Below are 18424 nucleotides of genomic sequence, written 5' to 3' on the forward strand. Positions count from 1 at the left end.
TTCATCGCATGCGACGTTCAAACAAGGCTCGAACATCGTTGTGACTGAGTGTCTCAAATCTGATTTGATGCTCATCATGTTCAAATTGGTTTCGAACTTGCACGTGATCGAAGCTCTTGATAACTATTTGTAAAACAATGTAATTTTTTCTCGTTCGGACCTAGTGCGATCTCCCTTACTATCAATCCTTTTGGAAGCTTGAAATTTTATGTCTTGAAGTCTTATATTCAAACGGCTTGCAATCGTGACTGCAATCAATTTTATAATTTCATTCGAACACCTTACGAACAGTTTTGAGATTAGAGCATTCTCCCTTGAATTCATGAACCTTGTAGAAATTGTCACGTTCAAACGCCTTTCAATTAAAGTTGCAAATGGTAGCTTCTTTTTTGAACTTCAACTTAAAAATATCCGTCTTTAGATATTTCTTGTGTTCTATATCTGACCTAGAATGACTCTTTGGTGTAGGGGCAGAGCTAGCATCACCAATTTTGGGGAGGGAGGGCCAAATTGAAAGAAAAAAAATGGAGGGACAAAATTGGAAAAAAAAAAATTAAATAAGGATAAAATTTTTAATTTTTAATTTTTTTTTGGGGGGGGGAAGAGCATTGGAGCTTTGGGTGCCAGGCCCAAACTCCTTAGTGGCTCCACTACTACTTCGGTGCGGCCAAGTTGGAGCCCATTCGATAATATTCGAGGAAAAAGATGATCACAAAGAAAAAAATAAATGCACTTGTGTTTATGAATCTCAAATTACGAGTCACGTGTCCGAGCTGTCACAACGGGCAGTCTCAACCTCACCATCAAAGCTAATCAACGATCTCGATAAGTGGGTAAAAATGAGCCACTTGTCTTCATTTCTTGGGTGGATGACCTCACCTGCCTATTAAAATATTAATTCTAAGTTGGCTATGGGCCGTCTATAGGGAATCAAGCCGTGGATCCATTTGAGAGGAGAGACGTCGCTCATTGACAACGAAAGTCTCCGACTGATATTCGGAATATATATTGTTTTACTTAGAAAGGCCATTTATAAGTAGACCAATAAATGGATATAAGACAAATAATAATATAATTGCTTCAGCATAAAACTATCTCAATTAAAGTGAAATTTTTTGTTCAATTAGAGAATGGGGGACTAAAAGATTTTAGGAGTGGGTAAAGACTCATCCACTTGATTTTTTATCCATACAGGTTGGTTTCTAACAAAAATTGTACATATGAAATTTTGAATTTTCAACTTAAATCAAGTTAGGAACCTAGGTGGATTTTTCCGATATAGTCTTACTTGACCCGACTCTTTTAATGGTTTTTTTAAAAAAAAAAAAAATTATAATTGCAAGATTCGTTTTCTTTGTGTCTCTTTTGAATCCTCTCTCGAAATTTGTTTTTGAGCATCTTCTTAGCCCTTTGGTATTCAACGTCTTTATATCTGATAAAGACGAGGCATCTATGTCTCAATCTTTATCAGACGAAAATTTATGATATCTTCATTTGTGATCATCTTTTGTCATTCTGACTTTCTAGAAGTGGAGGCGGCTCAAAAACCACTTTCATCGTAAATGTGTTTGAGATTTTACCAAATATTTTAACTTTGGCGGACGCAAGAGTCCAAAAAAAATATTTACTGCTATGTCAAAGTCCGTGCACATATCCTAATAAAATGTCTAAACTTTACTCGACTAAGACTTATTTCATTTAAATTGTAATCTATTAACGTAATTCGGTAAATTAAGTTTTGCTTCTTATTATTCTTATACCTATGATTATTATGATTTTTTATATATCTGTTTTACTTTTAAGATATATATACTTGATTTTTGAAATGATTGAATAGACTGGAACGTGTAAGGGTAGCGTGTATTATTTGACTCATGTTGATTAAGAACAGCATAACCTTTTTATTAAATATTTTTCTTTTCAGAATGCTTTTTTGTTTTCAAACAAGAAAAGCATAACTGAGTAACACATGGCCTTACACTCTTATGCTCCGTTTGTTACGACGTTAAAAAATTTTCGTTGTAAAATAATTTTAGAAAAATCATTTTTTTGAAAAATGTTTTTCTCTAGAAGTATTTTTTTGTGTTTGGCGCGTACGGAAAATCACAAATATTTTTAATATTTTTATTCAATCATATTAACCTATAAAAATCAATTTTTATTCAAAACATATAAATATTAATGAAAAATAATATAAAAATTACTAAAGACGAGATTCCGTCACTGACCGATAGGATTTCAGCCACTTTTACCGAATTCCGCCATTCCGGCTACTATAGCCAAAATTCAAGATAAAGGCCGAAATCTGAACAGTTTCTTCGGAATTTGGGTTGGCCGGAATATGGTCGCCGGAATCTGGGCTGACCAGATTCCGACGACGATGGCCGGATTCTATCGCAAGATTCTAGCGACATTGCCCGGATGCTGTCGGATTTTGGTACCATCGAGATTTAGGTGATAGTCGACTGCTTCAAGTGAAAGTTGACTGTGTCGTTTAATAGAGGTTGAATGCGTCTGGCATTTTCGGAAAATGATTTACGCTTTTAAAAGGCATAAATCATTTTCCTAAATATTTTTTGTCAAACAGAAATTATTTTCTGGTTGACTATTATTTTCGTCCCTACCAAACACCGAAAAATGCCGAAATCATTTTACGCCGAAACAAACAGAGCATTAAGAGAAATGCTACCTTATAAACCACGATTTCATTGTCATTCTACTTGGTTTCTACATGGCATTTTAATTTTTTCTTCCTTTCTTTGAAATCCCAACGTGTTTTGCCTCTCCCTCTTCCCCTTCTCTCTCTCTTCTTCTCTCTTTGTTCTTCTTGCTAAAAAAAGAGAAAATTTCTCTTTTCTCGACGGAATCTCTGTTGGATCTCGCCGAAAAATCTCTCTCTATCTTTCTCTCTCTCTCTCGGGCCGTCCGGCCTTCTTCGCGGGTGCCGACTCAATAATCAATTTTCAAGAGGCATGTATCACCGGTTCCCAGCTTCGAAAAATCTCTCCCTTGAATTCTGTGCATGTCTTGATAGATGTCCAATTGGAAGAGGCATGCTTTCTTTCTTTCTTTCAAGGATGTTGTAGTTAATTCTCTTTAAACCAATTGACATGACTTTTGCACTAAGGGATTGAATGCAATCGAAACAGTAGAGTTGTTTCTTAACTATTTTGAACCAAATGAGTTTAAAGAATTTGAAAGACTGCTAAAAGTTCTTTTAAGATTCGTGAGAGTAATTGTGTCTAAGTGGTATCACTGTGTACGGGATAATAAAGGTGATGTTGATCTACCCCTGCAATTTATATGAGAAAAATGATATAATCAATTGACCTACCCCAAAATAGTGTCAACTAACAAAAAAAATACACATGAATAATCAATTGTCCCCATGAATATGAATGAAATTGGTTGGGGAAGTTTACAAGTTCTCCACATTTGAACCAATCAATTAGAGTTGCTCTTCTTCACTCCTTTGTTATGCATTTCTTGGGGGCAAAAAATTATGTCTCCAGTGTTTCCGGCGAGATCCGATAGAGAGATTTCATCCAAAGATAAATTTTTTTGTGAGAGTCGAGAGAAGGATTTCAGAGAGAGATTTTCCCGGAAGATCCGGAAGAGATTCCTTCGAGATAAGGACGATTGGCCGGCTAGAGAGAGAGAGGGGGGAGAGTGAGAGGCCAAACATTTGGGATTCCCCTCCCAACACATTTGGAATTCCAAAGAAAGAAAGAAAAAATCAAAATCAAAATGCCACGTAAGACTGTGTGGAATGGCAGTTGAATGGTGGTATATAAGGTAGCATTTATTAGTAGCCAATTAACTAACTAGACATACATACTTAGAATAATGTTATATATTATTATTTTATTATTTTGACATAATATTATTATTTTATTTTTAAATTAATCATTGTTAAAAAAACAATGCCTAATCAACCTAACATAGTAGCGTGTAGGAAGTTTTAAGATTTCAAGACTGACTCGTTTATGAGTCGAGCCTAAATAGTTGAGCTTGAATTCGAGCCGAGCTATAAAATGCATGTTCAAGTTCGGCTTGTTTAAAACTCGGGTGAGCTCGATCTTGTTGAGAATTACATTCGAGCTGAGCCAAGTCGAGCCCGGTTACTCGACAAACTCGGCTCAACTAGAGCTCGAGGCAGGCTATTAAATTTTTCAATGTGTCGAGTTTGTAAACAACCTTTATACTAACTATTAATAACTTAATATGTTAGTTTAACATACTAAATACTACTATCAAAGTATTATAATTAATATGTAATACAATATTTATTTAGCTAGTATACTATATGCTTATTTAGTGTGTGTATATATATATATATCAAAAAATGACCCATAGACTATATTTAACTACTATATTATATATATATATATATATATATATATATATATATATATATCAAGTAACATATAATTAATTATATTTACTTATGCTCCGTTTATTTTGACGTAAAATGGTTTCTGTCGTAAAATATTTCGACGAAATCATTTTCAAAAAAAATAATTTTCTCGAAAATATTTTCAGGCATTTGGTTCGCACGAAAAAATTATGAAATGTGAAAATGCAATTGTTTCCAGAATCTGGCAACGTCCAGTCACCGTTGCCGGATTCCGGCGAGCATGTTTGGCCGAATCCGACCAAAATTGCCAGATTCCTCCAAATCCGGTAAGAACCGGTCGGATTCCGACCATTTTGGCCAAATTCGGCGGGACTCGTGGCTAGATCAGTGGCCTATTCCATCCAAATCCGGCTGGTTCCATCCAAATCCGGTCGGATCCAGCCATTTTGGCCAAATCCGGCCGGTTTTTGACCATGGCCGGATTCCGGCGACGGTGGCCGGATTCCGGTTTCGCCTGGATTCTGACGACCGACCAATGCCGAATTCCAGCAATCGGATTTCAAACGTGTGTGCAAGGACGAAGAGTTCAATTTCAGAAAACGATTTAATTTCCCAAAATTAAAGAAGGTACCGTCAAATCGAAAATGATTTTCGTTGACCATTATTTTCGCCCCTACCAAACACCGTAAAAATGCCGAAATTATTTTACACCGAAACAAATGAAGCATTAGTATATATTAATAAACTAGATAATATGTTAGTTTATGATCTAACTAGTTAGTATGTTAACTAATACACATACATATAAATATTAAGTAACATATATAACATATATTACCTAATTATTAATATACATGCTTAAATTTATATAATTCATTTTTAGTAATATATAAGAGATATGAACGAGCTAACGAATCAGACTAATGAGCTGAGCGAGCGATCCGGTTGAGTTTTAAACGAATTGAGCTCACTAGCCCCTATCAAATTTTGTCGAGCGAATCGAGTATGTATCACTTATTAATCGAGTGAATTTTTACAGTAATGAGCAAGACTCTACAGTATCAAGCTCGAGTTCGAATCAGACTAAACCAAGCAAATATCAAACGAGTTGTCAAACAAACTGATTTATTTACGTTCATAAATTAGTGTGGAATGTAACATTTCACATAAATGTAGTATAGGAATTCAATCATTTCAAAAAAAAAAAAAAAAAAGTATAGGAATTCAAGAAAAGTTTGGGAATAAAAAATAAATAAAAAGTAAAAAGTGAAAAGAAAAGAAAAAAAGCTAAAGCTAAACGGCACAAACCAAAAGGGATACCAAATATCCCTTCGGTGTTCCAGGTGTCAATCTTCCAACCAGAAGATAACGATCGTGATGTGTCGCAACGCTGTCGTGGCATTCTCGGCACGAAAAAATCCTCCCCTGAAAGGCTAAAAGTTCAAAACCCACGATTCTCCACCACGTGTCCCTCCGGTGGGCCCCAACAAGACAATATCATCACCACCACCACTAATCTCAGAAAGAAAAAAAAATCAAAAACAGTGGCCAAAATGCATCCACGTCAGCCTCACCAACCAGAAGCCATTGACAGCCCACCTTTTGATCCGATCTCCCCTAGATATTTTTACCTGTTTTCGCGGCTGTGAGTACACGGTGATCATAAGAAATTTCAAAGGCAGTTTTAGTTTGCTCTAAAACCAGGCAGAGCTTCAGATATTTGTCAGCAGGATAGGTTTTGTAACCGTAACCGGAACCGGAACATTTTTTTTGGTTGCTTCGCGCTATAGTGACACTGTTGCTTTGTGGAAGCTGTGAGAAATTAGGGTTTTGTTTGTGCTTCCTGTGTTTCGATTTCCTTTGTTTTGTGGTGGTTAGGGTGTACGAGAATGGGTGAAGCGGTGGTGAGCGGTGGGGAGGGCATGGGGGCGGAGAATGACGGGGCAGGGGAGGTGGTGAGGTGGGAGAGGTTGAGGGTTCTTCTGGTCGAAGCCGACTATTCCACTCGGCAGATTATCACCGCGATTCTCCGGAAATGCAGTTACAGAGGTCAGTTCCTCTGGCTCTGACTCTAATATCTCCTTCTTTGATTCGTTTGTTTGGTAGAAATTGTATTTTTGTTTTTGTGCATTTTCCACGGTATTTTGATTTCATTTAAAATGGCGTTTTCTCAAAAGATAACAGAGGAAAAAAAAAGTTCTGTTTTTTGTGTGATGGGAATTTTGTTTTTTTGAAGTTGGTTGTGTATTGTATTAGATTTTTATTTTTTTTATGGCATTTTATTGCCCAACATAAAATCTTGATAACTTAATCATCTTCAAAACCACTAGATTAATGTTTCTGAAAAATGGAAGAGGCTGGATAATTGTGATGGTTTTTGTAGCTGAAATAAATAGCTAGTCTTTATCCTGCTTAAGCGATGACTTCACTGATGGCTTGGTGTGACAAGTATGATCAAGGATTGGCCGAGTTTCTTTTTTCTTTATTCTTTTTTCTTTTCTTTTTTCTTTTTTTTTTTTGGGAAGAAGTTCTGTCACGGTGAGATTGCTAGCCTAGCTTGTTCATCAAATAGGTAGTAAACTTATATACAGATTTTGGGGGATTTAATGCAGTTACAGGTTTTCACACATTTTCAAGGTCACCCATGGTGTGTATATATAAAACAAAGAGCTCCTCTTCAGTTTTCTGTGTTACACATGTGGAGGTTAAAATTTGTGCTTTATGTCTATACCTTATTTTTTTGAAGAAAACAAAAATTGTTTTACCTGCCGCTGAGGCTTCGGTGAACCAGCTTACTTGGAGTTCAGAAATTTGCTTCAGCTTATTGCAGTTCCTCTTTCTTTGTGAAAACTGTATCTCACTTGATTTCTAATTTCTTTGGAACACCAAATTTTATTTTATATGCTTATCCTTCAAGCAAGTCAATGGTAGGTATTACATCTTGACTTTTGGCAAATCACAGTTTTGGAACTCAACATATACTCTTATGTATTAAACAGTTGCAGCAGTTTCTGATGGACTAAAGGCATGGGAGACATTAAAGGGGAGACCTCATAGCATAGATCTCGTATTAACTGAAGTGGAATTGCCGTCAATATCTGGATTTGCACTTCTTTCTTTAGTCATGGAGCATGACGTTTGCAAAAATATTCCTGTTATAAGTACGTCAGACTGAACAAACTGTTGCCTCATTTGATTCTCTTGATCTTAAATTAGGTGTGAAGCTAAATGTGTTAACATTTATTCTCATGGTCATCCAGTGATGTCTTCGCATGATTCAATTGGCATGGTATTGAAATGCATGTTAAAAGGTGCAGCTGACTTTCTCATAAAGCCTGTTAGGAAGAATGAGCTGAGGAACCTTTGGCAGCATGTATGGAGAAGGCACACTGTATGTTTCTATCCTTTAACTTTTCTTCTGCTTATTTTTTGGATTTGTTCTGTTTCTTTGTTTTATTATAGCATAGAAATCACATGTAAATGCAACCTTTTTCCTGTTATTTTCTTTTTAAACAGCTGGCTGGTCGACAAGTTCCTCAAAACTTGGCTGTTCCACAGCAAAAAGTTGAAGGCACTTCTGAAAATAATGCATCAAGCAATCATTCAAGTGAATGTGTGGCTTCTACACACAGAAAAAAGGAATCCAGTGAGAAAGGGAGTGATGCCCAGGTATGTACCTTTTCATCTTGTACCCATTCTCATAAAAATGTTAAATAATATGTATGTTGTGACTTGTGAGAGAAGCATTGTTTTCAGTTGATAAATATGCATATTTATGCTAGCATCTATCACTTTCTCAGTGGTCAGTCTCCTCTGAATGTGCTACACCTAAAGAAAGTAATAACAGATTGAGAATTTCCATTTTGACTTGCTAACCATCTTCCCCTTCCCTTTATCTGGCCCATGGATTGTATGGTTGACATGAAAAGAAACAAGTTATTAGAATAGTGTATACAGGATTCATGGAACAATGCATATGTAAGGCCGCTTGTAGGTTGAGAGAAGTTTCTTTTTCCAGATTAGGTTGGCATCATGAAGTTTAACGTAGAGACTGTATGTTTCGCCACTTGTGCAGAGCTCTTGTACAACGCGTTACATGGAAGCTGAAAGTGCAGACATGCAAAATATGCAGGGTCTTTCTCAGATGAAGTGTGTGAGTGCTTCAAATTTGAGCAACACTGACATGGAGAAGCATGGAGGGTGTGCTAAGTTGGATCAGGAATCAGTTTTGCCTGAGAGTGAAAATGGAGGTCTGTCATATTATCTTGTTTGGCTTTCTTTCTTTCTTTTCTAGATTTTTTTGATTTTTTTGATTTTTGATTTTTGATTTTTGATTTTTGTCTCCCCTATCTTTAGAATCAACAAGGGGAAAATCTGACAAGCTAATTACTGCAGAGAAATCAAAAAGATTGGGATCAGAGGTTGCACCCTACAGAGAAGCCAATAACTCAACTCTTTTGAGATTGAAAGAAGACCAAGCCTGTGCTGAAACAATGAGTCAAAATGAGGTTGTGCAAGCAGAAAGTAATAGAGGCAATGCTAATACTGCTAGTGAGATTCACAGCTGTGATGATGAACTGGTTGAACCTTCTAATGGAGCTATTGACTTGATTGGCACATTTGATAATCGCCCAAAGTGCACTGATGGGAACTCTAGTTATAAAGATGGCAGCACAAAAAAGTTCGAATTTGTTCCACATTTGGAACTTTCATTGAGAAGAACTTGCCCAAGCAGCTCAAATTACCAAGGGACTGATGAAAGGCATACCCTGATCCATTCTAATGCGTCTGCATTTTCATGGTAACTTATTGGGGTTAAAACAAAACTTAATACAAGTTGATTTTCTTTCTCAATGATCAATCGGGAGGCTAGAAGAAACCCAGTTTATCTTCTTCCTCCCCTCCCCTCCCCTCCCCTTCCTTTTTTTCCATTTTCTTGTTTTTAAATTTTTTTTTTTTTTTTTTTTGCCCTTTTTCTCTTTGGTGAAAACAATTTCTGTCAAGTACTAATGAATTACGATAATGTTCGCCAAAGTTAGAAATTAGGTGTTGATGTAGTGTTTGTGGCAGCAGCAAAGGAGGTGATGATAGAGATGGCTGTGATTGTGGTGAGTGGCAGTAGTGATATAGATTACTAGAAGACCCTCCTAAGACTTGCACAGGAAGGATCATGGGATTGTATTTAGCACCTAGAAGAACCTATGGAAACTTTTTCTAGATAAGAGTTGTGTTCTTAATTTTATTTATTCTGTTTCTATTAGATATACAGGAGATACATGGTAAAAATACTTATCAAAAAAAAAAAAAAGAAGATACATGGTAAAAATTAATTACTGACATCTGGTTTCTGGTACGCGTACTTCAACAGGACTAGTTAATGGAAGCCTTTCACATACTTTTTAAACATTTAATAACAAGCTAAAGGACACATAAATATTATTGAAGTCACTGAATTTTGTCAGACCAAGGATCTGAGTTATGCCAGATCTAAAAATAAATAAAAATTGTTCATCCATGTGAATGACAAAGTCAATCTTGATCACTTTCTGTAAATCTTCTTTCCAAGTTACATGAATTTTGAATAAAAGGTAGTTCTTGTAAGATTAGATCATTCAATTCTGATCAAACCAAAGTTCCTCTCTGCAGGTATAACAGTTGTAAGATGCTGCAACCCCTTCTACCAACACTGTCCAGCAATTGTACTAAGTCGAAGGAGGGTGCAAGTAAATCCTATGAACTGTCATCCAATCAGCTCTCTGGAAGTACCAATGGCACTTTTCTCCAAAGTAGTGCCATATTGAGTAATAGTCAGGAAAATATGCCCACTTTGGTCATTGGTCAATCCGGACAAGGTGAACTACAGTTTCCAAGTCATCAGCTTGGGATGATACCTGTCCCAGGAAACAGTCCTTTTCTCCCATCCATGTTTTATACTCAATCTGGTCTACCCCCTGAGTGGAGTCCCAAACCTGCCTGTGAGCGAGATCACTCCCCCTTTCCTTCAAGTGCCTCACTTCAATCCAATCCTGAAATTCCCAACTCAGAACTAGGTTATAACCAATCTGATGAGACTACCAACGATTCCACTCATCAAGCTGTGCACGAGGAGAATGATTTGGAGCATGCGGAGGAAATTAGACATGGTTTTCCTGCTGCTGGTCAGAATACTACTAGTAGCTTATGCTATGATGCTGTAGATCATACTAATGCATATGGGAGCAGTTCCACTAAGAGAGATGAGGCTGCCACTGCCCCTGAGAGATGGAATGAAAGTGGTCTTTCTATTCATGATGGATCTAGAGGGATGGACTCACTTCGCTCTTCCCAAAGGGAAGCAGCTCTCACAAAGTTCCGACTGAAGCGGAAAGATCGATGCTTTGAGAAAAAGGTATACCTACTGCTTATATTTTGTTCGTCTGAGTTTGGATTCATGATCCCTTCTATAGAAATTCTGGTTTTATGTTTGGCATTAGAGGCTGCTCCATTTCAACTAAATGTGAGCTAGCTCCTCCACAGTCTGTACTGCTACCCTAATTCCTTTTCTGTTCTGCGGACAAAGTTGTTAATGTTGTTTTCGGACAGTTGTTATTCCAATGATTCTTGGTCCTGGAACTAAGCTGTATCAGTAGATTGAAATAGCTTTGAAACTCCAGTTTTAAGGAGACCAGTTATGCCTGAGCCGTGCAGAATGGTAAACACCTATAATTGCATGTGGTGATGAAAATACCAAAATCACACACTAATCTATATAAAAGGTGTTCTCTTTTCTTAAACCTCGATATTCTTGGACAGGTCCGATATCAGAGCCGGAAGAGACTGGCGGAGCAATGTCCTCGAGTGAAAGGACAGTTTGTGCGCCAGGTGAAGACTGACCCTCCAGTTGGTGACGCCAATGGTTGTTTATGATGAATTTCGATGCGTCTTCATTGTTGCTTGTTCAATCTTGAGCTCCCATACTTTCCCGATGAACATTGGTTAAATTGTAGCTACAAAAGAGTTGATTGTCTGATGTGGTGTCTCTTGTGTTCCTGAAGCTTAAAGAGAAGCGGGGAATGGTATGGAAAGAGTTGAATGGTTAGTCTCTTTTAGTGTTAGCAGGGTTTTGACTGTAACTTTACATTAACTAAAAATGTAGTTTTGTAATCATGCAGTGGGGTTGCCCAAGTTTTTGGTATCACCGATTGTAAATTTGTTTGTATGCTTACCAGACAACGGAGTGTAGAGAAGACAGGTTTAATTGTACAATAATTTGCAATTACAGTTTGGATGCTAGTTCATATTTTGAGGGGTATAGTGAAGTATGCTATCAAATGATCTTTTGCCTTCCGATTAAAATAAAAAATAAAAAATCTTTGCCTTCCACCTTCTAAGCTTTAATGGAAAAAGGGTTTGTTTGTTTGTTTGTTTGTTTGTTTTTTTTTTTTTTTTGGGTGCTCCCTCTAGCGTGAGTTCTTTCCATTTGTGTTAATAAGGGATTAGGCAAAATGAGGAAAGAAGGAAGTGTGTTGTTCCTCAATTATTATTTTGGGAAAACTTACCTTAATTATAACTTCAAAGTATAAAAATTTGCAATGTCGGGATTTGATTTTTCAACCCCTTTTAATTTCACTTTCTTTTTTTTTTCTTTTTTTTCTTTTTTTTTTTTTTTTTGGTTAAAATTCCCCTTTTTTTAAGACAAAAATCAAAGTTATTTATTTATTTATTTTAAAAAAAATCTCGTGACCCATTGCAAGTCGTGGGTGAGTTAAAGGCATTTAAAAAAATAAAATAAAAAAGGTACTTTTTTTTTTTCCCGAAACAAAAAAAATGGAGCATTTGAAAAAAAAAAAGTAGTGAAAATAAAATTGGTTGAAACATAAAATACCGATATTACGAATTTTTAAATTTTGCGGTTGTAAGTAAAGTTTGCAGGTTTGTGCATGTTATAATGATGATTAGGCTGGTGATCCCATATATCACCGTTCCACCACTAATTATGATTTCTTATTGGAACTTCTTTGATTTTTTGGTGTAGTAAGAAAAAAATTGTTATTGTTTGATCCAACACTGAGACTGAGTATTATGCACTTCTTGACACTACGTTTTAACTTTTATGGTTATATTGGCTTTTGACTGACATTGGTGTCTCTTAGACTCCCTAGTTTTCTCGTTTATAATGTCGATCTGAGTACCATACAAATTGCCCATAATGATGTATTTCATGAGTGCACCAAACATATCGAGTTTAATTGTCATTTCATTCGGTATCATAATTGTTGCCATATATATATATTTTTTTAAAAAAAAAATGCTCATAATATTATGATAATATTCCTTATTCACTAACATATTGGTTCCTCCTAATTATTGTAAATCAATTGCATTATTTCTTGTATTTATTGAATTTCCTTTCTTTTTTTTTCGACGGACTCATTCAATTATAAATAAATCATTTAATTGTACAATTTTATACTTCATAAATACAAGCTTCATTTACAATTCTTTAGCTTTTACATTTATATAGAAATATCACTCCAAGGAAAACAACTCGGTGAGCATTCTTAGTAGCCTCACCAAATTTTATTTGCCAAAATAGTTAAAAATCATTTTTTTTTCTATTTTGGTAAGTCACTTTTTAAGGACATCATCGTGTGAGAGAGATGGGAGATGGGAGAAGGAAATGAGAGAAGAAAGGAAAAAAATATGCTGCGATCATGTGAGAGAGAAATGAGAAACAAAATTGGTGAGAGAGTTGGTAAGTGAATATTACTCATCAAAATTTGTGAATATTTTTGCTTACCAAAACTGTTTGGTTAAAGTAGTAAGGCCACTGAAAGTGATTTTTTAGTGTTTTCATCAAATTGGCTCACCAAAAGCTATTTTGGTGAGACTACTAAGAATGCTCTAACACAACCTAGAGCATTTTACCATTACTTTTCGAATTAAAAAATCTTTTCACCAAACATTCCCTATTTTCCCTCATTTCTCTTCTCTACCTTCAACTAAACCAGGAAATTAACTTTTACTATAAAATGTTGAAAAACAAAATAACTTTAATTATGGATAATGAAGACTACTTTATTATTGTTGTTATTACTATTATGATCCATTCCTCATCTCAAATGCAGCAATCAACCATCATTAATTTTTTGGCTGAACGATGTAATTAAGGTGGCCATAGAAATAAGGGTAATGTGGAAGAGGATCAACACAATATTTTTTAGGGTAAATATAGAATTTTTTTTTTTTTTTTTTTTTTTTTTTTGAGTAAATGCGGCATAACAAATCATTAAGTTTTTAATTTCGCATTTTGAATCCTTAAGTTTTTTGCAATTTTCAATTAGGTCCCTCTATGTGTTTTATGTCCATTTTAGTAATGTCCGTCAGTGCCACATCAACATTTTTGCCACCTCCGATTAAATACAAATTTTTGTATTTTATTAAAAAAATTATAAAAAGAAAAAATTTATTTTTTAGAATTTATTTTTCTAATAAAATGAAAATTATTATTTTAATCTAACATTACAAAATATTAACGGTGTTACTAAATTAGACGAAAAACACACGGAATGACCCAATTGAAAATTGCAAAAAAATGCAAAATTAAAAACTAAAAATCGAGGGAGTGATGTGTAATAAAAAAAAAAATTGATTTTATATTTACCTTCTTTTTCTGTATTTTTATTAGAATATGGAAATCTCCCGAGGCACGAATGTTTGGGAGAAAAGTCAATTAAAAAAAAGCAGTTTGCACTTTCCGGCTTTCTGCAACCAAAATCCTTTTCTGCGAAGCAAACAGGAAACAGTAATGGAGTTTCTTTTCTTTTTTGGTTCCTTCGTAGGCGGCTCTCGTGACGAAATCCATTTTTCACTGCGGCCGAACAAAAAGCGAACGACTTTCACACAGAAAGCAAGAAATGCATGGGAATCGGACGTGTAAAAGTATGTATCCAACGCGTGCTGAGCAGCCGGAGGGGGCCCAGTTGATTAAAAAAGCCGTGGGGATGTGACGAGACGTAGTCCAAACAGAGGAAACCATGTGTAAAAGACAAAACAGAGCCACCGCTGTAAGTTCTGTAACACTTGGGTGGTCTCCTGCTTATCCACATGGACCACATGATGTCGGTGATCGAAAGGGCACTGATCGAGTGAACCACACTGCCTCCTCAACTGCACCCTTTATCCACAAAAGAGATCGATCAACAGGCATTCCCTTCTCTTCTCAACTACGTCTCTTACCTCTCCACAATGTTCGGGCCGAAAGTATACTTCAAGAGTTTTACAGACGAGAAACGAGAAAAACACTCTAAATGTACAACAATAGTACAACAACAAGATACATCGAGGTGAGACCCAATTTTTATAGACTAACTCGTTCGCCATCCTGTTTTACTTTTTCCTTCTCAATTTAGAGTTTGTTTGGGTTTGCGATTTGAAAATATCGATTTTGAAAAGTGCGATTTAAAAAAAATGATTTTTAAAAACGCAATTAAGCGTTTGACAAAATCGTATTTTGACCTTTAAAATCGCAGGTTAGTCTTTTAAAATACTGCATTTTCAAAAAAGCACCACATTACCTGCGATTTAAATAAGCACTTTTCTGCGTTTTCAAATCGTAATTTTTTAAAAACGCTGTTTCCAAACGGTTTATTTTCTGCGATTTGGTTTAAAATCGCATTCTTTCTCTACGAAATCGCAATCACAAACGCACCCTTAGCGGTTAATGTTACATGTACTTAAACTTTTAAAAAATAATAATAAAAAAATTTAAAATTACACACTTACTTCACACCCTCTCACATAGTGGGGTCCACCATCACATGGGGCCCACCCCATGTGAAGGAATATGTAGTAAGTGTGTTATTTTGGATATTTTTCTACCACTCTCCTAAAAATATTTTTATAAAGAAAGCTTTACTAACCGATGTAAAGCTAGTTTATTCATTGGATATGATCAAAATAATTAATGAAAAAGAAATACTACAAGTATCAATGAATAAATTCTACATCGTCTTAGTAATGCTTTTTTGTAAAAATTTAGGTACATGTAACATTTTTTTTCAGAATTTATAAGTGATGATGTCTATATGATACGAGTTCAGTTTTATGGAAACTGTGATTTCCAAAAACAAAATGTTTTGTAAAGAGGTTTGAGTTGGATTTTTCAATTTTGCCGATTACTATTTAGTAGGTTGTTATAATGTTATTTATACTTGGATAATATGGTAATAAAAATTAGGTTTTTTTTTTTTTGGCCAGTGTTAATTCAAATACTGATTTTTACTATTACATCATCCAAAGATATGCAGTCGTATAGCATTCTACCAAATAACATTATTCTTGCAAAAGAAAAAGGAGGGGGATAAATGTATAAAAAAAAAACTTAAACTAACAACCACTTTCAATAAAACACATAAAGCGGCATGTGTGACATTTTGATGCATCATACTATCATTTTGTGTCAAAAATACCATTTTTTTGTCATTCTTCCTTAAATACTTATATTTTCTTAAAAACATAAATAAAATATTAATTTACAAAACTAAAATAAAAAGCTCACTTTTTTAATTTCGTTTGTTTAGTTTCTATTTATTTTTAAAAATTATTTTATTTATTTTAATCTTTAAGAAAATACGGATATTTTAAGAAGAATGATTAAAAAGTAGCACTTTTAATACAAAATTGTAGTTTGATGTATCAAAATATCATGCCTGTTAATTTGTGGGTTTTATTGAAAATGACTATTTTAGTTGATGAAGCTTTTTTATATTTATCTAAAAAATAAATAAATTAAAAGTTAATTTTCATTATTACATAAATAGACTATTATACGACTTTCATTGAACTGAATCAATGTAATAACCAAAGGAAATTATTAATCAAGTCCAAAATCCATAATTACAGACTAAGGTCATTGAAGAAGAAAAAAACACAAGAAATGATTACAGGAATATAACAAAATGTTGGAAAAATATTTTATAAAGTAATGGGAAAAGAATCGGGACTTTGGGCCTCTTGGAAGTCCTTTTCATTTTTAAGGTTTAATTTGTGGTTTTAGCGATGCCTTTTTGACTATAGAGTGCTAGAGTACGGCTTAACTAGCAAGAGAGAAATTGCAAGTCTTACATTCCTTCCCAATCAAAAAAAAGAAGAAACCCCCCCCTCCCCCAAAATAAAAATTAAAAATTAAAAACAGTTTAATACGCGTACGTTCAGTAGATATATATATATAAAAGAAAATTTTAATATAATTTATAAAAATATTTATACTTAACGATCAAAGATTATAAGTGAAGTTTTTCTTATTAATTAGTATATAGAAGAATCATTCTCATTCTTTATTCGAAAGGAAGAATGAGCGAATGATTGATAAAAGATTAGCTCTTTAATAATAAATTCAAAACAAATTAAAACTAAAAGTGTGGTAATAATTACAAATAATAAAAAATGGTACGGTCATCCTCGCCATTGATCCCTCGTTATCTATTAAGGAAAACATCCTTATTCAATTAAAAAAAAATTCTCCGAAAATGTTGTGCTTTAGCCATGGACGGCTTTCAATGTGATCCCTTTTTCAATCTCTTTTTGTTTGCATTGCTTTTCCGATCTTTCATACCATGGCTGACAAACAACTAAAAGGAAGGGAAAAGAAAATTGAAGATAAAAGCAAAAAAGATAAGATAAGAAAAAAAAATAAAAAAAAAATAGAGAAACACTTATTTTAAGGAAAGAAGGAAAAAGATAAAAAAGCAAACACTCGTTGTCGCCATTGATCTAATTAAATGAGAAAAAGACTGCTTTAGTTTCAAGTAACCAATTCTCGGTTCCTTTTTTGTTCCATTTGTCCCATAGATTCTTCTTCTTCTCTCAACTTTTTCCCTTATTCACTCGCCACCATCGCCAACTTTCCCTTCACCTTCTTTGTGCTCTCTCTCTCTCTCTCTCTCTCTCTCTCTCTCTCTCTCTCTCTCTCTCGTTTTTAGTGTTCTGAAAAAATTCACAGATGCCCAAAGGAGGAGGAGGCATGAGTTCAGCCAAAGACCCGCGCCAAGCTGTCTGTACATGCATCACTATCTTTCTCCTCCTAGTTGGTGTAACAGCGCTCACCCTTTGGCTAGTCTACCGCCCCCACAAGCCACAGTTCAAGGTAGTCGGCGCCGCCGTCTACGAGATCAACGCCTCGGTACCCCCGCTCATCTCCATCACCATGCAGTTCACCGTCGTCACGAGAAACCCCAACAGGCGCGTGTCCATTTACTATGACAAGCTTTCAGCTTTCGTATCCTACAGAGACCAAGCCATCACGCCCCAGGTGATGCTGCCTCCGTTGTACCACGAGAAGCACAGCACCGTCGTAGTCTCGCCGTTGGTCGGCGGCGGGTCGGTTCCGGTGTCGGTGGAGGTGGCGAATGGGTTGGTGGCGGATGAGGCGTATGGGGTGGTGGGATTGAGGTTGGTTTTGTTGGGGAGGCTGAGGTGGAAGGCTGGGGCTATAAGGACGGGGCACTATGGGGTTTATGTGAAATGCGATACCTTGGTGGGTTTGAAGCGAGACTTTGTGGGTCAGTTGCCTTTGCTCGGATCTCCTGGATGCAAAGTGGATATATGAAGATTAATATTGTAGTTGGTGCTTTTAATTTTCTTTTTCTTTTTCTTTTTCTTTTTTGTTTCCCGGCCGTTCGGCCATCATATATATATATATGCATGCATGTTTTAATTAGTTTGTTTATTTTGTGAGCTTTCTTTGCCTTCAAATCTGTAACCCTCTAAAGGCAGATTAAAGAAAGTTCAGTCCCCGATCGAGTGCAACATTTTATATAGAAGCCATATATGTATGAAGCTTTCTACTTCTTCTTCTTCTTCTTCCCCCACCCCCAAATCCCTTCCTCTCTGCATATTCATTTTCGAGTAATTGCGTAAGATTCTGGCTTTGGCGTTTTGTTGGTAGCATATATGGCCACAAGGCACCAAAAACTTTGGACGCATGGCTAATTGGCTATATATCCATGCAGCCAATTAGGTCCCCGCGGTGGTGGTAAATGGTAAGATGTAATGGAATCATGGGCTACATCTTTTCTTACGAAGATA

General features: G+C 35.5%; 2 protein-coding genes across 3 annotated transcripts; both read left to right on the plus strand.

The window, feature by feature from the left end:
* The first annotated feature begins 5937 nt into the window (after positions 1-5937).
* LOC133863825 (two-component response regulator-like APRR3) lies at positions 5938-11639 on the plus strand. Of its 2 annotated transcripts, none has more exons than XM_062299936.1 (8): positions 5938-6406; positions 7357-7518; positions 7618-7748; positions 7874-8026; positions 8433-8607; positions 8714-9158; positions 10004-10745; positions 11150-11639. In XM_062299936.1, the coding sequence occupies exons 1-8, from the start codon at positions 6247-6249 to the stop codon at positions 11261-11263; spliced, it is 2082 nt and encodes a 693-aa protein (XP_062155920.1). In that variant the 5' UTR covers positions 5938-6246; the 3' UTR covers positions 11264-11639. The 2 variants fall into 2 exon arrangements, with proteins under 2 accessions (XP_062155920.1, XP_062155921.1); XM_062299937.1 differs by having other exon boundaries at positions 5942-6406; positions 8753-9158.
* Positions 11640-17148: 5509 nt separating this feature from the next.
* Positions 17149-18179, plus strand: LOC133863923 (NDR1/HIN1-like protein 12). Its single transcript, XM_062300074.1, has one exon. It carries the CDS (start codon positions 17340-17342, stop codon positions 17943-17945), a length of 606 nt encoding a protein of 201 aa, XP_062156058.1. The 5' UTR covers positions 17149-17339; the 3' UTR covers positions 17946-18179.
* Positions 18180-18424: the final 245 nt, after the last annotated feature.

This window comes from Alnus glutinosa, chromosome 3 (genome assembly GCF_958979055.1).
Source record: "Alnus glutinosa chromosome 3, dhAlnGlut1.1, whole genome shotgun sequence".
NCBI classification, from domain to species: Eukaryota; Viridiplantae; Streptophyta; class Magnoliopsida; order Fagales; family Betulaceae; genus Alnus; species Alnus glutinosa.

Excerpts from the sequence above, each read along its gene's own strand:
- LOC133863923 (XM_062300074.1), top strand. The coding sequence starts at position 17,340 with ATGCCCAAAGGAGGAGGAGGCATGAGTTCAGCCAAAGACCCGCGCCAA.
- LOC133863825 (XM_062299936.1), top strand. The coding sequence starts at position 6,247 with ATGGGTGAAGCGGTGGTGAGCGGTGGGGAGGGCATGGGGGCGGAGAAT. Across the intron at positions 6,407-7,356 it reads CCGGAAATGCAGTTACAGAG|TTGCAGCAGTTTCTGATGGA; the intron begins GTCAGTTCCTCT and ends TGTATTAAACAG. Across the intron at positions 8,608-8,713 it reads GCCTGAGAGTGAAAATGGAG|AATCAACAAGGGGAAAATCT; the intron begins GTCTGTCATATT and ends CCCTATCTTTAG.